This window comes from Prionailurus bengalensis, chromosome A3 (genome assembly GCF_016509475.1).
Source record: "Prionailurus bengalensis isolate Pbe53 chromosome A3, Fcat_Pben_1.1_paternal_pri, whole genome shotgun sequence".
Classification (NCBI taxonomy): Eukaryota; Metazoa; Chordata; class Mammalia; order Carnivora; family Felidae; genus Prionailurus; species Prionailurus bengalensis.
This window is the reverse complement of record NC_057354.1, coordinates 104,172,492-104,196,586: the sequence shown is the minus strand read 5'-3', so window position 1 is coordinate 104,196,586 and position 24,095 is coordinate 104,172,492. Positions and strand designations below refer to the sequence as shown.

At 47.5% G+C, this 24,095-nt stretch overlaps 2 protein-coding genes across 10 annotated transcripts in view; one reads left to right on the top strand and one right to left on the bottom strand.

Annotated features, from left to right (window-relative positions):
* Positions 1 to 6,735: 6,735 nt before the first annotated feature.
* Positions 6,736 to 11,620, bottom strand: LOC122497193. 3 transcript variants are annotated; one of them, XM_043604008.1, is made up of 3 exons: positions 10,324 to 11,619; positions 9,305 to 9,444; positions 6,736 to 8,905 (listed from the first exon to the last, which is right to left on the bottom strand). In XM_043604008.1, exons 1-2 carry the CDS (start codon positions 10,949 to 10,951, stop codon positions 9,338 to 9,340), a joined length of 735 nt encoding a protein of 244 aa, XP_043459943.1. In that variant the 5' UTR covers positions 10,952 to 11,619; the 3' UTR covers positions 6,736 to 8,905; positions 9,305 to 9,337. The 3 variants fall into 3 exon arrangements, with proteins under 3 accessions (XP_043459943.1, XP_043459942.1, XP_043459944.1); XM_043604007.1 differs by having other exon boundaries at positions 9,305 to 11,620; XM_043604009.1 differs by having other exon boundaries at positions 6,736 to 9,444.
* The window catches only part of BCL2L11 (BCL2 like 11), a 48,916-nt gene continuing 35,033 nt past the window's right edge, over positions 10,213 to 24,095 (top strand). The window contains exons 1-3 of one of the 7 annotated variants that reach the window (XM_043604015.1): positions 12,142 to 12,575; positions 13,005 to 13,141; positions 13,310 to 13,399. In XM_043604015.1, the coding sequence (XP_043459950.1) occupies positions 13,018 to 13,141; positions 13,310 to 13,399 (214 nt within the window). In that variant the 5' untranslated portion in view covers positions 12,142 to 12,575; positions 13,005 to 13,017. Of the gene's footprint in view, positions 10,316 to 11,874; positions 12,104 to 12,141; positions 12,576 to 13,004; positions 13,400 to 24,095 lie in introns of those variants that run through there. The other 6 variants (XM_043604012.1, XM_043604016.1, XM_043604014.1 and 3 more) reach the window with 6 other exon arrangements.

The following is a 24,095-nucleotide window of genomic DNA, read 5'->3' as shown; positions in this document are numbered from 1 at the left end:
AGCAAGTGGAAGTGATTCTGGGCTTTTCAGAAGAAAAATGGTCAGATCAAAACAACACTCGAGAAAGGTAATCTTGTGAGGCAAGAATCTGAAGAACTTGGTGAGGGTTTGAATCAGGAGGCTACAAAACAAGAGTGGAAAGGGTTCTCACACCAGATTTTTAGTATAACAACAGAGCAGAGGATTATGGATGACTTTTCCACGGAGGATAAAGACAGACAACAAAAATAAGCCAACCTTTCTCTTGTTGAGAGATTGTAGCACTGTGCCTGAGGGATGGATGCTGATACTCATTTTATTTCACACTCTTAACAACCTTCTAGAGAAGGTGGTAGTTACTAAAATGCAGCAATACATTTTGCTGTTGTTTCATTCACACGCATGTGGACACACACACACACACACACACAATCATTATAAAAGCTTTCAGACATATAAAAGGGACCCAATTCATACAATAAGTAGCATCGTTGTACCTATTCCCTAGCTTGTCACTTCCAGGCTCCCATCACAGCACAAGTGGAACCCACCCACTCGGCTGATGAATGGCATTATGTGTTGATATATGACCTCTCTCAAGAAGGATACTTTTTAAAGCTGTTTTAAACAAGAAGCACCTTACGCATCCTAGAATAAAAAGAGACATCCATTTGGATAGAAGTGGCAAATTATGGGTCCCTATACATGGGCTGGATTTCCACATACTGTCACACTCAGACCCCAAGCTTCCATGTCAATAGACAAATTCACATTGAAACTTATTGGTCTGAGTTTCTCGGAAGCCTTTAAAGGCCCTACTGATAGTATTGGGGGGGATAAAGCGTCAACAACTCTTTTGCTGCCTCTTGCAGTATGGGCTTCACGTAATTACCTCACTCTATCCTCCCAACCAATTCTGAGGTCAGACCTCTAACCTACACTTCAAAATTTTTGTCATGTTTATTTATTTATTTTGAGAGAGAGAAAGAGCACAAGCAGGGGAGGGGCAGAGACAGAGAGAGGGAGAGAAAGAAACCCAAGCAGGCTCTGCACTGTCAGTGCAGAGCCCAATACGGGGCTCCAACCCACAAACTGTGAGATGATGACCTGAGCTGAAATCAAGAGTTGGATGCTTAGCCAACTTAGCCACCCAGGAGCCCTTAATCTACCCTTTATAGTAGACAGACTCCCGGCCATGGAGATGAACCCCTGTTGGCCACCTTGTTTAAGAAATCTCTGGGAGTAGGGAAACACTGCAGTCCCATGAACTAAAGTCATAGAGATGTGCTAGTCTATCCCATCATACTAGCTGACTCTGGTTAGGTCTGACCAGGCCCCATCTGTTTCTCTCTTCTAATGGTGCAGGAGAACCTAAACGTTTAGGAGACTTGGAATCTCTAGTTGCAACGATTTTCTGCCTTGCCCCCCCCCCCCCCCATCCCTGACACTTTGATGTTACGGAGTATTTTTGTTGGAAGCTCAAGTCCCTTGTAGAGACGGTAAAGGCATGGCAGATGGGTTATATAAGCCAAGTCGTGGTGATTTGCCTTCTATACTGGGTTAGGAAAATGGGGTGGTGCGTGGTGGGACTTCCACTCTGCTATTCAGATTCTCTCCCAGATACCCCACCAGCTGGATCGTCATTTGGCTTTATAAACTTCTCTTTTACGACCTGAAATTCTCTTTCAGTTAAGAAAGATATTGTCCTCAGATAATTAAGAGGGTAGACGTATAACTGAAGATTACCCTCTCCTTCCCACCCCCGTGATGGCAATTTGAATTTTACTTATTTTTATTTTTTTTTAATTTTTTTAATGTTTGTTTATTTTTGACAGAGAGAGAGAGAGAGAGAGAGAGAGAGAGAGAATCAGAGCATGAGTGGGGGGAGGGGCAGAGAGAGAGGGAGACACAGAATTCCAAGCAGGCTCCAGGCTCCGAGCTGTCAGCACAGAGCCTGGCGCGGGCCCTCGAACCTGTGGACTGCAAGATCATGACCCGAGCCGAAGTTGGACGCTCAACCGACTGAGCCATCCAGGCGCCCCACAATTTGAATTTTAAAAGGAAGATACCTGGGGTGCCTGGGTGGCTCAATCTGTTGTGTCCGACTTTGGCTCAGGTCATGATCTCATGTTCACGGGTTCAAGCCCTGTATCAGGCTCTGTGCTGAGCTTAGAGCCTGGATCCTGCTTCAGGTTCTCTCTCTCTCCCTCTCTCTCGCGAAAATAAACATTAAAAAAATCTTAAAAGGAAGATGCCTGTTTTCGTTACCCATTGCCATAGAACATATCACCCTGAAACCTAATGGCATAACAAAGCAATTGTTTATTTCTTGCAATTCCATGGGTAGGCACCCTGGGTCGTTCTCTGACTAGCCTTAGGTAGGATCACTCCTGTGGTTGTCGTCATCTGAGTTCAAATGGACTAGAAGGTCCTGGATGGCCTCACTCACATATCTGAGAGTGGGCCTCGGCTGCTGACCGAGGGAACTTGGTTCTTCTCCACATGGCCTTGGGCATCCTCCAGCAGGCTAGGCCTGCACAGCAAAGTGGTCTCAGGGTCCCAGGAAGCGAGAATGGGCATGCATTGCAAGGCTTCTTGAGACCTAACCTCTGGAAGTCACACAGTGTCACCTTCTCCACATTCTATTGGTTGAGGTAAGTCACAAGGCAGCCCAGATTCAAGGGATGGAGAAAAAGGTGCTACCCCAGTGCCCACAAGAAAGGGGCTAACTGAGGGCCATTTCAAGCTGAGGTAAGGGATTTGACACAGAGAACAGCAGGAGGTCCCTGGTGTTGGTAACAGAGGTGAGGGGCATGGGAAGAGGCAGGAAAACCTTCTGCACAGAGTCTTTGGAATAGCTGGGGTGTCACTGGGCACCTCATATCTTGAGTATCTATTGTATAATTAACACCAACACAAGGAAAACTGGATTTTGTTTAGAAGGCTGTAAAGCTTAGATACTGCCCATTCTAGACCATCCTAGTCTCCCACCTGGACTAAGAAAAATGCTGGGACAAAGAGGAAGAAAAGAGACAAACTACTGCAACTAGGTAGGGGTGGGAAGGCAAACTCGTTATAAATTTCCCCCTGAAAATCCACATATCAACTTGTCTACCCACTGTCCCTCGAGTGTTGAGCACTTCCACTTTCTTCAAGGTAAATATTCTCAGATCCCCGTCCCTGGATAGTTCCAGTGGATCTCATGTTATTCTTTTTAGAGCAATACTGCCCATGCTATGCGTTCTTTAAATTTTTTTCTATAAGAATTTGTAACTTGTTCATGCTCTTTTATTTTTAAAGGACAGCTATGCATTGGTGTATTCTCAAAAGCTGGTGAATTTTCTTTGTAAAGGGACGGGTGGGCTTGGGGTGCTTTGACCAGAATAGTTGGGTCATATACTGGCATAATGGGGAGCGGGGGAGGCTACCATATGCGCCATTTTTGTGCTTATATTATGGACGTATATGTTTGGTAATAAAACTAAACTTTAATAGTACAGATGTACCTTGTTTTATTGTGTTTCGTGGGTATTGCATTTTATTTTTTTTTTTTTTTTACAAATTGAAAGTTTGTGCCAACACGATGTTAAGCAAATCTGTTGGCGCCATTTTCCCACCAGCATTTTCTCACCTTGTGTCCTTGTATCACATTTTGGTAATTCTTGCAATATTTCAAACTTTTTCATTATTATTTTATTTGTTGTGGTGATCTGTGATGAGTGACTACAACTAGCTGAAAGCTCAGATGATGGTGAGCATGTTTAGCAACAAAATCTATTTTAATCAACATACATATGTTGTTTTTGAGACATAATGCTATTGCACACTTAACAGACTAAGCTATAGCGTGAAACATAATTTTTATAGGCGCTGGGAAGCCAAAATATTCCTTTGACTTGCTTTGTTGCAATATCGGCTTTGTATTAGTGGCCTGGAACTGAACCTGCTATATTTCTTTTTTTTTTTAATATTAAATTTATTGTCCAATTGGTTTCCATACAACACCCAGTGCTCATCCCAACAGGTGCCCTCCTCAATACCCATCACCCACCCCCCCATAAACCCTCAGTTTGTTCTCAGTTTTTAGGAGTCTCTTATGTTTTGGCTCCCTCCCTCTCGAACCAATTTTTTTTTCCTTCCCCTCCCCCATGGTCTTCTGTTAAGTTTCTCAGGATCCACATAGGAGTGAAAACATATTGAACCTCCTATATTTCTAAGGTATGCCTGCCCTTTGCTTAGTCCTAGGGGGCTCCCTTGTAATAAAAAAAAAATACCGTATATATAATAATAAATGCTATATTCGCTACTTAAGTTTATTTTCTATTAAGGAGATCCTATTTGTAAAAAGTCTTTGAAGTTCTTCAACATCTCCTTGATCTAGAAGGCCTGTGTCTGCAGTATCCATCACTAAATCTCCAGTACCCAGCACAATCCGTACCACAGGATAGGATTCCAGTATGTATTTAGTAAGGGAAAGGACGATAATAATAATGATCATCCCCACAGGCAGAGGTAAGGGAGTATCTGGAATCGGAGTCAAACTTGTTATATAAGAAGTGATGCCCGATCCTTGGATCTGGACCAATGGGCCTGTTGCGGTCTGCAACAAATGGAGAAAGGGAGAAGGAGGAATATTTTAGACGGCCTCAGAAATTTAGGTTGAACAAAGAATCTCAGCAGTTGACACATGGTCTTCCCCTTCTATGACAGCATTCATCTGTAGAGTTTCATTTGAAGGGGTTGCTCCCTGAACACTTGTGAGAAAACCCTCCTCTTCTCCAGCTGTTAGATCCTTTTGTATCACTTTATTCTTATTTTTCAAGTTGTGAAGGGGTGCCTGGGTGGCTCAGTTAAGCGTCCGACTTCGGCTCAGGTCATGATCTCATGGTCCGTGGGTTCGAGCCCCGCGCGGGGCTCCGTGCTGACAGCTCGGAGCCTGGAGCCTGCTTCGGATTCTGTGTCTCCCTCTCTCTGCCCCTCCCCCACTTGGGCTCGCTCTGTCTTTCTCAAAAATAAACACTTAAAAAATGTTTTAAGAGAATAAAGTTGTGGAAATTGAATAGACTGTGGAATTGTGGAATAGTTGTGGAATTGAATAAATCTGCCTCCTGCAATTTCTCTCTCTCGGTGCTCATTCTGTGTCTGGTACTGGCCAGACCAAACCCATACTCGCTTCCATATAACACTCATTCATATAATTGAATCTCCCCCATTGTCGAATATGTGGCAAAAATTGGTTGAGTTTCATAATGCAGACCTAAAGGAAAACTGATCTTGAATAATGACGTTACAATACATAGAAGGTTTAAGGACTCCTACACCATCTCACGGTTTTGAGCTGTGTGGTTTAAAGACCTTGAGAGTTGACAGATTAGTCAGGGATTTGTCAAGAGTATTAATTACCAACTTTGAAATCTTGGTCAGTGAAAGTTCATCATAGTGCATCTTGCAAATATGATCAAAGTCTTTTCACTACTGATTTTATGATGCTTAACCACAGTGTGTAAAGAATGAAGGTTTTCATTAGAAATTACTGGTGTAATAGAGCACATTTTAAAGGCAGATGTATTGTTAGACTATTAAAATTCATGATCGTCCCCTATCCTACCCCAACCCCTGTTTTGGGGACGCCCCCCCTCATTGTCTCTGAACACCTGAAATGGCATTTTGGACTGCTGTAAGGGAACTGTGCTCTTTACAGTATTAATGTAGCTCAGTAATGACCACTGCTGTGAGGGCGGCTACAGTGGGGCTGGTGTAAGTGTTGTTTTTACAACCATAAAAACTTGGGGGCTAACTGTAATTTGGTGAGTGAAAGAAATTTATGGCTGGCTGAAAACTTAAAAAATGGAGGGGTAAATTGTGCAGCTGGTTATGGGAAAGAAAAGCAGACCCTCCGCCTTGTCCTTGTTGAGTTTTAGAAAAACAACCTATTATTTTTGGTAGCTTTTTTTTTTTTTTTTTTTTTTTGCCCTGGGAATAAAAAGAAAAAAAATGCATTGGCACCTAATCCATGGAAAATGAAATTAAAATACACCCAATGCAGCTCCTCCAAAATCACTAGCTTACATTTCCCCCTCCCTTCTGCCGAGATGTCATATTTGTGTTTTCCAACGGTTATCAGAATACACATGGACATCTGCCAGGTTCCTCGGTGTTGGCCTTAACTGCAGGTTGATTTGCTGCAGTAACCAGGTGTAAGATGCACAGAGATGCCAGTGCTTGGTCTTGGTACCCCCAGTCCCACTGTGCCTGCATTTCGGGAACTATGGCCTGCTGCCAGCCAGGGGTGGGGAGGTGCTAGTCTGGAGAGAACCGGGGCTAGTCTCCAATGGGTTCACCTGTCTGATGCTCTTCCTGTTCAATTGCGTCAGCACGCCAGAGGGGGGCACCCCAGGCACTCCAGAGGTGGAGGGGAGGAAAAGGATGGGGACTGGAGGAGAGGGGAGGGCAGGGCAGGGCAGGCAAGGGGAATGCTGATAAAATTCCCAGACCTTGGTCCTGAGATTCCCATCTAATTTGGAGCCCGCCCCCAACCCTGTATGGAAGAAGTGGACTTCTGCAGGACCAGCTGTCACAGACTTGGGAATTTCTAAGATAAGTCTTGTGACGGTTATTCATGACCAACGGCCTCTACCCTCCTGGGTCCCGGGAAATCCCAAGGGAAACTAGTTGCCCCAGTGGCTACCTGTGCAGGTGCTTGGGAGTGGGCGCAAAGCCAATGGCACCCCGCGCTGTAAGTGAGCCAACATCTGATCTGTCACTTTGTGTCATGTTTTGCAGTTACTGGATTTGTGCGACTCGGTGAAGGATGATGCCCTGAGGGTGATCTCCGCCTTTAACATTCCACACACCTCCCTCCATGCACCAATCGCCGGGATCACCCATGCGCAGGCGGCCTGGGCCTTCTACCCTGCACCGCCACAACCCCAGGCCCGAGAAGGGGCGCGCTCTCGGCGGCCCAAGCTGGGAGCCAAGTTATAGCGGGCGTGACGGGAAGGGTGGTGGCTCGCTCGCAGTTGCCACGACACTAGCTTCTCTGACGCCTGGAGCTGGGGCCGAGGCCGGCCTGGCACGCGCTGGGCCCTCGGGGATTTTCGGTCGCAGAGCGAGGTTCCCACCGAGGCTGGCGCGGTTCGCGATGGGCTGTTGGGAAAGGAAGCCAGGCGGCAGCCCCGGAACACGGATCCTTATCACGTAACCCGGCCGCGCCCAGCCGCAACCTCTCCCAGCTTAGGCGCCTGATCCCCCTAGACAGTGGGTTCCCCTGCGAACACGCCCCACACCCAGGTGTCGCCAAAGGTCTCCTGCTGTCAGCGGTGATTCAGAGTTACAGTGATTTTTGGAAAACGCATTGGTGCTGCGTGGGGGGAAAAATCAAAGCATAAAAATCAAACACTCGTGGGCAAAGTTCAGCTCAGCAAGTGATGCTTTTCCAGTGAATCAGATCCCCCTTGGAGTCTTCGAGGCAACGCACGGATGTGGAAAGGGGAGCGTGTATGCCTGGAGTTTTGCTCTCCGCAGAGCGCGAACTCCGGCTCGTCCTCTCTGGCAGGCGGCTTCCGGACCGTAAGACAACGAGCGGAAAATATTTTTACCATATGAAATTGTAATCTGTTCTTTAGAGGAGCATAGATACAAAGTTTAATAAAGACATTAAGCGATGGGAAGGCGCTCCGGCTACTTCCGAGGATGGGGAGGCGGGCTAGGGCCGTACATTTCAGTTAAGTCGATTTCGGAGCTCGGAGACACCACACCGGCAACGCCTGTGGTCTGGGCAAGGGCTGTAGATTTCCTATCTCATTTTTCAGATCATTGCCCCACTTCATTCTTGCTCCTTTCTCTCAGTCCAAGCCATCCTCCTTACTCCCTCTCCACCTCTCCTGGCGGAGGCAGGAGTGGGCATAGCTCTGCTTGTGTCTGCGAGGGCGACATCCAGGACCGGACCGGAGCAGAGAGCCCACCTGCTCTTCCCACACGGTCCCTTTCCAGAGGACCTCCGGCCCCTGTGGGAGAGGGCGGGAAGAGCGCGGGGTGTTCTGCCAAAGCTCCCCAGCACAGTCTGGGCTGCATGAACAGCAGACTCCGAGACGACCTCCTCTTCGTGTCCCAAATAAGTGCGTTTAACCATTTGCTTTCCCTGATGCCTTTGATTTTTTGGTGTGTGTGTGTGTTTTATTTTTTTGTTGTTGTTGTTTTAAAGTGTTCACAGGGTCGCTAAAGCAGACGACGCGGGGGCGGCGGAGCTGCACAGAAGCAGATGATAACCACTACGGCTTCTGCGTGGTTCTTTTCCTGTCCCCGTCTGCGTCGCCCAACCCCACGGAGAGCTCGGAGCACTAGGTCGGGTTTGGGGCTCCCAGCGGGCACAGGAGTTCTGTTATTTTCCCCGGAGTGCTACTACACCGGGCGGCTAAGGCTCAGAGATCACCCGTGGCCGCCACCTGAGGTCGAAGGCAGCAGCTCCAAGCCACGGTCAGGGTAGACATCTGGCCTCTGCGTCCACTTCGCCGCGTGCACGCCCTCGTCCTCTCCCTCTTGCGACGAAATCCCGAGGCAGAACGGGCCATGGGTCCTTGAGTCCATCCGGGAACCCCTGGCCTCCCACACTTCGCTCAGGATTCGCGGGAGGATGTGCTGAGAAGACTTTAACCAGGGGCTGTGCTGTCTCGCTGACGTTCCATGTCTGCTTATGCAGCGTAAAACGGACCGAGGTGGCCAGCAGCGGGACAAACGCCTCGCTGACTTGCTCCTCTGCAACTGAGGACCATTCCTTCTTCGTTCTGGGGGGGGGGGGGGGAGGTTAGGTGATCCTTAAATTGAGTTTCTTTAGTCCGTCTAACCGGGTCTCCCCCGTGGCAGGATGTTCCATCTCCCGACCGACCTTGCCCCTACTCCCCGGCTACGGCTGTCTCCTGGCTGTCTCCTAGCGGTGAGGGGTAACGGTGAGAACTCATAACCCACATTAGGAAAACAGATATGGGGGTGCGGACCCAGAGGTGTACCGTCCCCCCCAGCAGGAGTGGGAGTGGGGCCGCGGGCACCAAGGAGGAAGGGGATAGGAGCGCGCAGGGAAAAGGGGCGCGTGGGGGGGAGCACTTCGCTCTCTACACCGCTCACCATGCGCGCCGCCTTCCTTGGCCTCACCGCGCCTCCCTGGCGTCTCTCTGAGAGCCCCACCAGTCTCTAGGATCCTAACTCCCCGAGCAGAGTTACCATCCTCTCTCCCACCTGAAGGCCGAGATTCTTCTGGGCCTTTTTTTTTTTTTTTTTTTTCTTAAAAGGATTTTTTTTTTCGAGTTCTTTTTTCATTTCCCTATTTTACCTGCTCTGTGCTCAGCCCCTTCTCGCTTCGGGGCTACGGAACAGACGCCCTCCGGGGATCAGCTCCTGGCCTCTTTCTCCACTCGCCCCGCCAAGGGCTCTGCCTCTTATCGGAGGTTCCGGGAGACAGGCTAGGTGTCCCTGCCAGATGGCAAGAGGAGGGAGCCTAAGACAATCACGTGAGGCGAGAGCGAGGAAGGTGAGCAGCCCTGCAGATCGGGGTCTCTCCCAGCACCCCAGACTCTGAGTGAGGAGAGCTTTGAGACCCTCTGCTCAACCTTGGACCTGCGTGTTCTCGGGTCAACCCAGTCCCCGCGTCTGCCCCAAAGAGGCTGAGAGAGAAATTCCTGCAGCCCATCAAGGGCTCGGGGGCGCCTCCTGAGGCCTTCGGCTGGCGGCAGCGGCCCAGCCCGCTTCTGCGTGCCCGGAGCGCCCCCTCTGTTCCAAGCGCACGTCTTGGCCTCTGCTGGATGGGGGAAAGGCAAGGGTACACTTTGGAGGGAGGGGGATGGGTGCGCACAAGCCACCAGCAGCCCCAGTCGCTCCAGTAAACACGCCCCGCCGGGGCAGGGCGGGCAGCGCGCAGGGGAACCCGGCGGGGCCACCCCCGCCTTTACCTGTCGGAGCCTGAAAGCGCCAGAGGCTGCTGCGCAGCGGGGGCGGGGCTTGCCAGCCCGCGCGCCGGGGCGGGACCCAGCGGGGGCGGAGCTCACAGTGATTGGGTGCGGGCGCGGGGCCACCAGCCAGAGCCGAGCTGCAGGGCTGTGCAGGTTTCACTTCGCTCCGCGCAGCCTCCAGGTTCTGATCTTGTAAGAGCGCTCCGTCTCGCGTCGCCGCCGCCACCACTGCCACCGGATTCTTGAAGTCGCCCTGCGCGCCCCAGCCCAACTGCGGCCAGCATCGCCGCGGGCTGCTCGCTTCGCCCCGCTCCCGCCGCCACCCCCTCGGCGCCCTTTCCCTGGCCCTCGTCCCCCCAATGTCTGACTCTGACTCTCGGACTGAGAAACGCAAGGTAAATACCTCCGAATCCCCGGGAGCGGGCCGGGTGCCGACGGAACACAAACACCGGAGTCAGATCGGCTCCACCTCCTGCTCCCTTCCCGAGCACGTGCAGGCAGAGATGCACGTACCCGTCCCACTTGTCGCTGGGCGGGAGGCGGCGATCAGGCGGGTCGGGTTCCCTTCCCCTGCAGGTCCAGTTTGGTGAGGGGTCATCCGTGGAAAGGCTACGGGCACTTGGCCGAAGTACGGCTCGGGCCGGGATTCCGCGCGAGGGAGTGGTGAAGCTTCTCAGGGCCGGCTGGGAAGGCAGCGCGTGCTCTCCGCTCTGTCCCGGGAGCTGGGGCCCCGCTCCACGACACTGGGCTGCGGCAGCCGGCCAGAGCCTCGCGGCCGGCTCCCGGAGACCCCCGAGTAGCGGCTGCGCGGTACGTGCTGGTCTGGAGCCTTGACTTTTCTCGGGTGCTTGGGCCCGTTGCGGAGGATTTGCGGAACTGAGGTGGTTATTTAACTGACGGGACTCGGCTTTTCCTTGTACCCATTCAGGCCGAGGTTTCAGGGCAGCTACTGCGTTCGTTCTCTCGGACGTGTCTGGGAGCCCTGCCCGGTCTGCGAGTGCGCTGCAGACGATACCAGCCGCACCATCCATAGACAGCGGGAGACCGAGGGCTTCCTCCGACTGCCGCGGCCACGCAGTGGACGAGCCTCGAGCAGCAGAACCTGCTGCATCCGGGGGCCGGACTGTCGTAGAGACCCGGGCACCGCGACTCACTTGCAATGCTGGCTGGCGGTGCGGTGCCCTCGAAGGCCTGTTACTCGGTGCTGGTGCTGGTGCTGGTGCTGGTAGTGGAAGACCCGCGGGACGCTGGGAATGGGGGTGTGGATACGTTCGCTGTCTGCAGTGGCCACGGGTGCGCGCAGATATGCGTGCCAGTGGCCGTGGTGATCGCTTAGATTTGGAGCGTGTCTGCGGCGCACCGGGAGAAAAAGGGAGGAAGTTGGAGGAGGGTCGGTGCTGCAGCTAGGGAGGGGGCGGCCTTTGGGGTCTTCAGCCCAGCCGGCCTGGGCGGGGTCGGCGGCCCGCAGCAAGGACTAGGGGCTGAGAACGGCCCTGCGGGTGTGGAGAGAGCGAGGCTCCTGCTTTGTCTCCAGGTGACCGGCTGCTTGGGGTGGCGGGAGCTGCGGAGGCTCGAGCGGCGTCCGGACGGTCACAGAGGCGGGGGGCGGGCTGGGGAAGCCTGGGCAGCTCCGGGCCCCGAGACTCCTGCCGCCGCCGCCGCCGCCGCCGCCGCCGCCGCCGCCGCAGCCTGGGCCGCCTTCGGAGGCGAGTTTGTCAACAATCGCCTTGCCTTTGGCGGCCTGACCCGTAGGCGCCGCCCCCGCCGGCGGCGGCTATTGGCTGCGGCGCAGAGCGACCGCGCGCGAGCCAATTGGGAGCTCGGGCACCCGGCGCCAGCGGCGCGGGGAGGTCGGCGGTGCCGGCGGCGGCGGGCGCAGTGCGCGAGGGGAGGAGCGGGAGGAGGCGGAGGATGTTCCCGGCGGCGGCGGCGGCGGCGGCCGGGGCAGCGCGGGCCAGAAGCGCGGCGCGCGGAGCCCTCGGCTGCCCGGCGGAGCGCGGCGGCGGGTGGACGGCCAGTGGTCGGGTCTGCGCTGCCCCGGGGGCTCTGAACGCGAGTTCTAGGCTTTGTCTCCCGCGCTACCTTCGTGCTGACGGTCAGGGGGCTCCGGGTCGGCGAAGGGCGCGGGCAGGACGCCGCGCGGCCCGGGCTCGGACGCGACGCTCGGAAGGGAAGGGGCGGACGTGAGTTTCGGCCCGATTGCCTTCGCAGAGGAGGGTCAATGGGGTGAAGGAGGCGCGCGCTCCGGTGTCGCCTAGCGTGTAGAGTTACTTGGGGACTTTGCAGGGGGCGCCCGGGGACGGCTTTGGGGGACTCCCCCCCCCCCCATTTGGAGGTGTGCACCTCGTAGTGTGGGTGCATTCGGGAGAAGTTCTGTCGAGTTCGGGGCGGCGCGCTACCCCCTGCGGGAGGAGGGGCGCGCGGGCTGGGAGCGGGAGGGACCGCGGGCGGGGAGCGCCCGACCCGGGCCGAGCCGCGCTCGCTCGGAGTTACAAACTCTATTGTGACGCACTTACTACGACTGACGGCCCTTGCCAAACCTTCCCCAGACTTGCTGCCCTCAGCACTTTCGGCAGAACAATGGGGCCGGAGCGGGGAACGCGGCCAGCAGCCTGCAAATCGCTGCATCTGCGCCCGCTCCTGTGCTCCAGCGCGGTATCTGATCCCGGGAAATCAGAGCCCGCTGGGAGTTTCCGACTTCTTCAAGTCGGCCCTGAGCAAAGAGCACGTGTGAATAGACTTAACACGAGCTGCTTCTCCTAAAACTTGTGTGCGTGTCCGTGTGCGTTAGAGCACCGGTCACACGTTGACGATGTAATTGTATTTTGCTTGGTGGCAGGAAGTTTAGTCCCACCCCCTCCCCTCCCCCCACCTCGCAAAGAGAGAGATAACTTTTGTTATTTTAGGTGTTATTTTTATTCTTACCTGGAAGATTGTCAGAAAAATATACCAACTGACGACTTAACGTTAAAGCATTCGCTCTTCTAGAAATGTTGAAGGAGTCCGTGAAAGTTAGCTACATTTAGTTACTTGTTACGGTTACTGTTTTGCTTAAGATAATCTTAGTTTTTATTTTCCTTGCAGAAAAAAAGACCAAATGGCAAAGCAACCTTCAGATGTAAGTTCTGAGTGTGACAGAGAAGGTGGACAATTGCAGCCTGCTGAGAGGCCTCCTCAGCTCAGGCCTGGGGCCCCTACCTCTCTACAGACAGAGCAGCAAGGTAATCCTGAAGGCGAAGGGGACCGCTGCCCCCAAGGCAGCCCTCAGGGCCCGCTGGCCCCACCAGCCAGCCCCGGGCCTTTTGCTACCAGATCCCCGCTTTTCATCTTTGTCAGAAGATCCTCCCTGCTGTCTCGATCCTCCAGTGGGTATTTCTCTTTTGACACAGACAGGAGCCCGGCACCCATGAGTTGTGACAAATCAACACAAACCCCAAGTCCTCCTTGCCAGGCCTTCAACCATTATCTCAGTGCAATGGGTAAGCAATACCCGGGTAAGAGGTAGTTAACGTGTGGTTGTTTGACGCTGTGTAAAGGCTGTGTGTAACATTTACATTAAACCCCCTTTTAGAAACCTTTTTACTGATTTATTCCATGTTTTTGATAGGAGGGGAGGATGTGTCAGATAAGGCATCAAGCCAACATTGATTTTAAATCAGGTTTTGTAGCAGCAGTAAAATACACCCAGGATCTGCCTGTTGAGCAGTAAAGCCGGAATCCCTGTTCCTGCCTTCACTGAAGTGTAGGTGTTGTTGTAACCACTAAGACTCACTTATTAACGACCCTGTGCTTGAAGGGGACTCAGTCAGCTACAGCAAATAGCTTAAAAACATGGCTAAATGTATGGAGGGAAACGAGACAAGTTAACCATTTTCAACAAGGACGCTTTAAAAAACCGACCTTGTTTGTAAAGGCAGTACCAACATAGAACCATGGAAATGGTTTGTTTTCTACTCACATTTCTCTTTGGGCTAATTTTGTTTGCTCAGAGGTTTTAGGTATAGCACTAATAAGATTAGATTGTGGGTTTTTATTTCAGGGATTAAACAGTGTTTTGGGGTCTGAACCAGGAGTGGCAAACATAAATGCCCAGGAAAACCTGACCATATAATCACAGAGGGAACTGACCTTGTGGGAACTAACTATGGGAAATCAGGGAGCATTTGCACTTTTTACATTAGAACTGCCCCCAACTGTGTGTGTGTGGGTGTGTGGTCTGAGAGTAGTAGTTGTTTTCCTATTGTATAGTGCAAGATAACCCAGGAATGTAGATTTTGATGCCAAATATCCTGATGTTTAGACATTGGCAATTAATTTAGAACTTTGAAAGCACTGTGCAAGCCAGATAAAACATCTGCAGGCTAGATTTGACCCTTGAGCCCCCAGCATGTGACTTTGAGCATGTTTGCTTCTGGCAACCTTGGTAAGGGAGTAAGTCTGTGTTGATTCAGGTCACTCTTCCCCACTGATGGAAAAGGTGCATGTCTTGAAAAGGATTCACCAAAATCTTGCTTCCCATTTGGACAGATTAGCCTTTCCTGGATTAATGAAATATAAGCAAGTTGGCAGCATTATTCCTGAAGGATCCGGTATATACAGACTGTTAGAATGTAGATCACATTTTTGCCAGAAGCTAACTAAACAGTCATCAGGCTAGACATCTGATTGCTGGAACACAATGGCAAATTTGCATTTACAGATAGAATGGGGCTGTGCCTCCTAATCTTCAGATGGGGGAAACCATGCAGGTCTGTCCCCATGTTACAGAATTAGAGCCTCAGAAGGTTGGTCACTTGTCAGATTGGGCACACGTGGGAAATGGCAAGCAGAGACGGCAAAAACATTGGTAACTATGCATATTGGCTAGGTGTCTCCCACTACAAACTGAGATCTACTTCATTAGGATCCCTCCTTAAGAAAAGGAGCTAGAAGTTTTATTGCTGCTATTTATTTCTCTCACTACTGTCCTGAACTCATTTAAAGCTTAGAAGTTCTCGGTGCTTGGGAATGTTTCTCTGCCCATGAAAGTGCTCCTGAGTTTATGAACCTGTAGCATTCTTGCTCACTGAATGAGTGAATAGGGCTTAATGGTGTGTAGTTTTAAAAACCTATGTATTTTAAGGATCCTTTGGAAGCCTTATAGTTTTTCCCTGCAGACTATGAATCCGCCTCTACAGGTGGTGGCTTGATGCATAGATAGAGTTTATCTTACCTTGTGAACCAGAAATAGTGGGTGAGATAATGTATTTTTTTTTTTTAGTATGTATGGTAACATACTGTTTAGCGAGATTATAAGGTAAGTCCTGTTACTCCAGATGACAGATGTAAAGCTTTAGAGATCACAGTCTAAGTTATTAAAGACAGTTATGTTTATACCTGTGAAGTCAAGTCATGGATCCTGAGGTGTAATTTCATAGCACTAACTACATTCTGGTAGATCGGCGTGATAACCGAGAGTTTAATGCAAGGAGTAAATGATAAGTTATAAGGAGTTTGTCTGAAGTTAGCGCATCAAGGTAAGTTTTCAGTATTTAGTTCTGGGGAGATCTGTTTGCTGGGGTGGGGGATGAGTGGGGGACTCGAGAGGACTTAGATAGATATGAGTTTTATTAACTGCAGAATAAAATTGACAGCCTTTGTAGTCTATAACTTTTTTTCATGGTTATTCTTCTAATAGTCCAGTGCCTAAAGACCCCTGAAATCTGCTGAGTTGATGAAATTGGGTTCTGTTCTCTTTGTAGTCATGTTTAGTGTTCCTTACTCAACCATGTCCATTAAGATCTTCAATGAAGCTTTTGATAACTTATTGCAAAACGCAATTTTTTTCTTTTTCACAAAGAAGTCTTTATGATTGGTTTTCCCCAGGGCAACACAAATGTGAGGTTATAGAGAGGTTCTCCTCTGCCAGGGGCTCCTGCTCCTTCACCCACAAAATAGTTTCTGCTCCTCGAGTGGGGAAAGGAAGCAGCGGGTCTGGTGGTTCTGCTCCTGCATCTTTGTTCTGATGAGAAAGTCTATTCTTGTCTGGGATGTGCAGCAAGTAGATGTTTTGTTTATTCTAGAAATGCTTTCCTATTTTTCTCGATATCCCCGATTTTTCTGGAGGTCTTTAAAAAATACTCTATTTTTCCATGAGGAGAGAGAGAGGATTCTTTTTTCTTCTTTCCTTTTTTTTCCGCTTTTACCAGTCAAATTGTAGTCTCCTTACATCCTGGGTCAATTAACTTAACAAATGAGCTCTTAGTGGATAACCGATTATTCTGCTCACAATCGTTGCCAGAGGTATGGGTTTCTGAGTGCCTTTGCTAGTGAGCGTGCGTGTGCCATGTGCGTTTTTAATACAAATTGTGTACTGTTTTCTGCACAAGTTTGTACTTTGAAGGTGTAGTTACTGCTGGTGGAGGTTAAGAGTTAAGAAAGGTCAGGATGTGCCAGTGAATATTGTGAACAGGGTGAAAGCTCCGTAATTAACAACTTCCGGGTGTCAAATGACTTAACGCTTATATTCTCTGGAACGTCAGAATTCATAGGTAGGGGTCAATCGTGTTCTTGGTATTCCTCCACATGATGTGCCTAGTCCTCTTGCACCTGGCAGTTATCTGGCAGATTGTGAGCCCTCCGAGGAGAGGCATGATGTCCTGCAGATCGTAATGAGGGCCTGACAAAGAGGACATGCCCAGGAGACGTTCAGAGTTTGGAGTTTTGTCCATCAGCCTTTCCATAGAGCTACCTGAAGACAAATAAGATTTCAAAAAAGTCTAGCAGCTGGAAAAAGACCCTGTGTGTCTCCCCTACCCCGCCAAATATTTTGAGTTATTTGGCTCTAACTATAAGGTTTATTATGTGGGGGTGACAGGTGAGGTCTGGCTCAGTGGGGAAGCCACAGCGGAGTACTGAGCACTTAAGATGCAACTAGTCCAGATTGAGATGTGCTTGTTCCTGTCAGTTCACACTGGAGTTTGAAAACTTCGTGGTGCGTAAGAAAGAGTATAAAATATCTCAGCCATTTTCATATGAATGACATGTTGAGATATTTTTAATATACTGGGTTAAATTAAAAACGTGGGTTTGTAAATTTTTTTAGATATTTATTTTCGAGAGAGAGAGGGTGTGAGCAGGGCAGGGGCGGACAGAGGGAGACACAGAATCCAAAGCAGGCTCCAGGCTCTGAGCTGTCAGCACAGAGCCTGATGTGGGGCTCGAACCCACAAACCGCAAGATCAAAACTGAGCCGAGGTCAGACGCTTCATCGACTAAGCCACCCAGGCACCCCACCTTCACCTTTCCTAAGTGTGCAGTTAGTAGCGTTCAGCGTATTGACATAGTTGTGCAACCCACTCCCAGGACTTTCTCATCTTGTAGAACTGAAACACTGTACCCATTAACCGTCGGTTCCCCACTTCCTCTCCTCCCAGCTCCTGGCAACCTTCGTTTTATCGGTGTCTATGATTTGGACTGTTCTAGATGTTTCATATAAGTGGGATTATACAGTATTAATCTTTTCATGACTGGTTTATTTCACTTAGCATAACGTCCTCAAGGTTATTCATCACTAGACCTTCCTTCCTTTTTAGGGCTGAATAATAGTCCATTGTATTTATGCAACATACTTGATTAATTCATTCATCCGTCATCGGACACTTGGGTTGCTTCCGTCTCTTGGCTGTTATGAATAATGCTGCTTTGAATATGGGTATGCAGATATCTCATAGATTATACTTTGGATTCTTTCTGATATGTGCAACTATCTCTTCAAAACCATGTTTTTGATTCTTTTGCATATATACCCAGAAGTGGGATTGTTGGGTCATATGGGAGTTCTATTTTTAATTTTTTGAGGAACCTCCACCGTGTTTTCCACAGTGGTCACACCATTTGATATTCCCACCAATGGCCTACAAGGGTTCCAGTTTCTCCGCTTCCTTGCCAACATTTGAATATTTGTTTTCCTTTTTTTTTTTTTTTTTTTTTTTTTTCCTCCCAGTAGGAACCGTCCATTTGCGGTGATATCTCATTGTAGGTTTTGGTTTTTGTTTCCCTGATGATAAGTGACGTTGAGCATCTTTTCATAATGCTTGTTGGCTTTTAAATAAAATATATTTTTATATGAATTTTATCTGTTTGTCTTTACTTTTTGAAAGTGTTTCTTCGAGAACAATGTCACATTAGCTCTGTGGCTAGCATTCTGTCTTACCTGGGTGGGCTGCTTTGCAGATGGAGGAGGTAAAGTATAAGAATTTTTTTTTTTTTTCTTCACTAGTTCCAAATGAAGTTTAGTGACTAATGGCTGTGTAGACAGTTCTAAATTTTATATCTTTTTTAAAAAAACCACTTTTTAAGATCATTACAGATTTACATGCAATTGGAAGAAATCATACAGAGATCCTGGGGCGCCCAGCTGGTTCAGTTGGAAGAGCATGAAACATGGATCTTGGGGTCGTGGGTTCGAGCCCCATGTTGGGTGTGGAGATTGCTTAAAAATAAAACCTTTAAAAAAAGAAAAAAGAAGTAAAGAAATAACAACAGAGATCCTCTATGCCCTTTGCCTAGTTTCTGCCAGTGGCAACATCGTGCATGCTAGTACAATATCACAGCCTGGAAGGGACGTGGATAGACTCCGGCTACCTTACTCACGTTTCCCCAGTTCCACGTGTACTCCATGTTGTGTGTGCGTGTGAGTGTGCGTTCACTACTCTGCGATTTTATCCGATGTGGAGGTTTGTGTGATGGCCGCTACCGTCAGGATACAGACAGAAGAGTTCTAGCCCAAGCGTTCCTCATACTACCTTTTGAAAGCCACAGCCACTTCCCTTCTCCCCAACCCCTAACAACCACTACTCTAGTCTCCATGGCTCTACTTCTGTCACAGGCGACCTTTTGAGATTAGCTTTTTGGCCCAGCGTAATTCCACTGAGATCTACCCAGGATGTTGTATAAATCAATAATCGCTTGGTTTTGATTGCTGAGCAGCATTCCACAGTGTGATGTAGCACGGTGCATTGACCTGTTGAAGGACATCGGAGTTGTTTGCAAGTCACGGTAGGGACTTGGGGAGGGTCACAGCCCGCACTGCGTGTCGTGCGTTATCCCCGGTATGTCTTCGGCAGCTGCCAGTTGAAGACCAAGGGCACACACAGGCTTCCTTCAGGTGACTGGCCATGACGCTGTACCATGGCAACAAACTGCCACTGTGGACAGTTCCCTATGGGTTTTTGCGTGTACGTGAGTTTCCGTTCCCAGAAGTGCAGTTGGTGGAACACATAGCGGTTTAGTTTTTTAAGACACCGCGCAGCTGTTTGCCAAAACGGCACTGCCGTTTCGTGTCCCCGTCAGCAATGTATGAGGGGTTCGGTTCTTCTAGATCTTACCTAGCATTTGGTGTCATCACTCTTTGTTTTAGCCATCCTGACACATGCCTCATTATTGTTGTAACTTGCATCTCCCTCCTGGCTAATGATGTTGAATATATTTTCATGTGTCCCTTTGCATATGTACGCCTTCTTCCGTGAAGTGGCTGTTTCTGTCTTTTGCTCATTTTCTAATTGGATTGTTGGGGTGTTTTACTCCTTCACTCTTCTTGAGAGCTCAGACCCATCCTAGATTCCAGTCAGGTTTGTGATTTGCAGATCGTTTCTCCCAGTCCCAGGTCCCAAGAGTTTTGCTTAGTTGTTTTTGTTTTTTGTTTTTGTTTTGCCAAAACTTTTATGGTTTGACATTTTACATTTGGATCTATGATTCATGTTCATTGAGTTTAAGGTCTGAGATGTAGATCGATGTTTATTCGTTTTGATTATAGGTACCTGGTTGCTCCTGCACCATTTATGAAAATTGTTAACCCTTTTTCCACCTACCGTTAACCCTTGAACTCCTCAAGGGGAGGGGCGTCAGCCCTCTGCACAGTCAAAAATCCATGCATAACTTTTGACTCCCCCTAGACTTGACTACTGTTAGGCTACTGATAGCCTGCTTTTCACTGGAAGCCTTAGCAATAACACAAAACCGTCGATGAACGCATATTTTGTACGTTACACGTATCGAATACTCAGTTCTTACAGTAAGCTAGAGGAAAGAAAACGTTACTGAGAAAATCATAAGGAAGAGGAAATCCATTGACAGTACTATACCACATTTATTGAAAAAAATTCACCTATTAGTAGACCTGGTTGTTTAAGGGTCAACTATAATTGGCTGTGCACCTTTCTTAAAAATTAGTGTGTTTTTGTGACTCTATTTCTGGGTTCTCTTTTGTGTTCTATCGAACTGTGTGTCTGTCCCTCCGCCAATACCACACTTTCATTACTCTAGTCACATACGAGGCCACAGTAATGGATAGAGTGATTCCTCAGATTTTATTCTTTTTTTTTTTTTTTTTTTTCCTACAATTGTTTTAGGTAGGTCCTGTGCCGTTTCATCTATATTTTTGAATAAGCTTATCACTGCCTACAAAAACCCTGCTGGGGTTTCAATAGGAATTGTGTTAAACTTAACAGATCAGTTTCGGGGAGAATTTGCGCCTTCACTATGTTGAGTCTTCCGATCCATAAACGGATGTCTCTTCAAGTTTTTAGGTCTATGGGTTTTGTAATTTTCAGCATACAGATGTCATACATGTTTTCTTAGATTTCATTTCCTTGGGAGCAATTATTAATGGTGTTATGTTTTTAAACTTACTTTCTAAACATTCATTTTTAATAAATAGAAATGCCGTTCATATTTGTGTGTTCTTGGATCTTGGAGCTTTGCTGAACTCCGTAATTTCTTGCCAATTTCTTGGGCGTCCGATGTAGACAGTCTTGTTATCTGCAAATAGGAAGTTTTATTTCTTCCTTTTTGATCTGTGTGCATTTTCTTTCTTTTTCTTGCTCTATTACAGTGGCTAGAACTTCTAGTGCTGTGTTGAATGAGAGCAGACAGACATACTTGCCTTATCCCCAGTGTTAGAGGGAAAGCTTTCAGTCTTTAACCAATGAGTGTGTTATTAACTGCAGCTGTTTTGTAGATGTTCTTTAAAAAGATGAAGAAGTTTCTCTTTATTTCTGAATTGCTGACAGTTTTTAGCATGAATGGAATAGGTATTAGATTTTATAAAATTTTTATTCTGCATCAATTGATGTGAATTTGTGAGTTCACTTATTTTAATCTGTTGATGTGGTGAGTTACATTGATTTTCAGTGTTAATCTACCTTACTTGCCTGGGATAAGTCCTTCTTGGTCAGGGTATAGTTCTTTTCATACATTGCTGCACCGGATTGAGTTTGCTAGTACTTTGCACCTAAGTTCCTGAGAACTGTTTACCTGTTGTTTTCTCTTCAGACTGTTCTGGTTTTGATCAGGGCCTTTACAGTGTGTTGGGAATGTTCCCTTCTTCTCACTTTTCCAGAAGAGATTGTGTAAGATTCGTATTAATTCTTCAAATGTTTCGGTAGAGTTCTCTAATGACAGCATGTAGACCTGAAGATTTCTTTCTTGCTGAGGAGGGGAGAGGGTGTCTTTAAATTACAAATTCAGGTTTTTAGTGTTTGTAGGACTCTTCAGGTTGTCTCTTTCATCTTGGTTGAATTGCAGTAGTTTGTGATTTTTTTCAAGGGATTGGTCCATTGCTTCTAAGTTGTTGAATGTTGGGTATTTAAAGTGTTTATGTTGTTCTCTTATTATCTTTAGTGGGTGCACGATCTGTTGTGATAGCCCATTTCATTCTTGATATTGGTGGTTTAGGTTTTCCTATTTTTTTAACCTTATCAGTCTTTCTGGAGGTTTATTGGTTTTATTTTTTAAAATCAGCTTTTTTGTTTCATTCATTTTACTCTCTTTTCCTGTTTTCAATTTTATTGCTCATTTTTTATTTCCTTTAGTTTGCTTTGTGTTTGTCTTTTCTAGTTTCTTGAGGTAGGAACTTGGAGTAATGTTTGGAGACTTTTCCTCTCTTCCACCGTAAACATTTAGTGCCATAAATTTCCCTTCACCACTGCTTTACCTGTGTCCGACAGTTCTTGGTATATTGTGTTTTCATTTTCGTTACAGTTCTTTTTTTGTTTGTTGGTCTTTTCATTTTCAATGACTTTCATGTGTTTTTATTTCCTTTGAGATTTCCTCTCTGACCCTAGATTATTTAGAAGTGTGTGGTTTCGTTTCTGAGTGCATAGCAATTACCTTGTCCTTCTGTTCCTGTTTTCTTGTTTGATTCCATTATGGTCAAAGAATACATTATGTATGTTTTCAGTTCTTTTACATGTGTTGAGGTCTGTTTTGGTAAATGATCCATGAGTGCTTGAAAAATATCTGCATTCTGCTGTTGGTTGGAGCGTTCATTATATATTTACCGGTTGATCAGATCTTAGCGGCTGAATTGTGTTGTCCAATTCTACATCCTCGCTGATTTTCTGTCTGGTAGTTCTGTCAGTTGCTGAGACAAATGGTGTTGGTGTCCCCAACTGTAAGTGTATTTCTCCTTTTAAATCCATCAGATTTTGCTTCATATATTTTTGAGGCACAGCTGTATGGTGTTCACACATACTGAATCGTTAACTTATTCCTATTGGATTGATGCTTTTATCATAAAGGCTACTTTATGTGATGTCAATATAGCGACTCCTGCTTTTTGTAAAAAATAATAAGGCTGTTTACCTGGCATATTTTTTTCCCACATCTTCAGATAATACTGTAATCCACTCCCATCAAATCTGTCTTCTAAATGGTGAATTTAGATCATTGACATTTATGGTCATTGTTAATATGTTAAGGCTTAAGTGTGCCATTTTATTGTCTTTCTGTTTCCTCTGTTCCTATATGTGTTTGTTTTTTTGTGGGGTTTTTTTGTTTTTTGTTTTTTTTTAAACCTTGCTGTGGGAGCCACCTTGGGTGGCTCAGTTGGTTAAGCATCTGACTATTTGGGCTCAGGTCATGATCTTATGATGTGTGAGTTTGAGCCCCACTTCAGGCTCTGTGCTGACAGTGTGGGGCCTTTTTGGGATTCTCCCTCTGTAACTCTCTCTCTGCACCTCCCTCCCAAAAATAAATAAACTTTGAAAATAAAAAATTAAGTAAGTCAAAATAAGTAAATCTTACTGTGGGTTATTTGAGCATTTTTTAGGATTCCATCTTGATTTATTTCTAGTGTTCTTTGTTTCTAAGTTGTTTTTTTTTTTTCTTAAGTAATCACTGTACCCATCATGGTACTCAAACTCACAACCTTGAGATCAAGAGTCATATGCTCCACAGACTGAGCCAGCTAGGCGCCCTTGTTTTAAATACATTGTTTAGAATAATGTCCTTTGTGATTGGGCAGTTTTTATACAGATGTAATTTGTTATGATCTATTGGCATCAATGGTATCAATGTTTTTTATTTCATCTGCAGTGTAGACACCTTACATCCATTGAGATCCCTTTACGTGTCCCACTTTTCAAATATTATTCTCTTTTTTTTTTTAATTTTTTGATGTTTATTTTTGAGAGAGACAGAGACAGGGCAAGTGGGGGTGGGGCAGAGAGAGAGGAGAAACAGAATCTGAAGCAGGCTCCAGGCTCTGAGCTGTCAGCACAGAGCCTGAGGTGGGGCTCGAACCCATGAACCATGAGATCATAACCTGAGTTGAAGTCAGATGCTTAATTGACTGAGCCAGACAGGCACCCCTCAAATGTAATTGTCTTATTAAACATTTCCTCTATGGGGAGCCTGGGTGGCTCAGTCAGTTAAGCGTCTGACTTCAGCTCAGGTCATGATCTCACCGCTCGTGAGTTCAAGTCCCATGTCGGGCTCTGTGCTGACAGCTCAGAGCTTGGAGCCTGCTTCGGATTCTGGGTCTCCCTCCCTCTCTCTGCCCCTCCCCTGCTCACGCTCTGTCTCTCTCTGTCTCTCAAAAAATGAATAAACATTAAAAAAAATGAAACATTTCCTCTATATACATTGAGCACCATGTCTGATGGCATCACATTTTTTGCTTCAGCCATCCAATATACCTTAAGCTCTTGGAAAATAGGCTAGGTTATTATATTCACCCCTATCTTTTCCCCATTTCAGTATTCTTCCTTTCTGAAGTTCTAGCCTCCTGTTACTCCCTTTCTGTTCAGAGGACTTTGTTTAGTCATTTCTTAACAGTAGGCCTGCTAGCAACAATCCTTCAGTCCTGCGTTTGAGAGAGTCTGCGTTTTCCCTTCATTCCAGAAGGCTATTTTC

Coding starts and splice junctions, on each gene's coding strand:
- LOC122497193 (XM_043604007.1), bottom strand. CDS start 10,951: ATGGATGGTGCGGCTGGTATCGTCTGCAGCGCACTCGCAGACCGGGCA.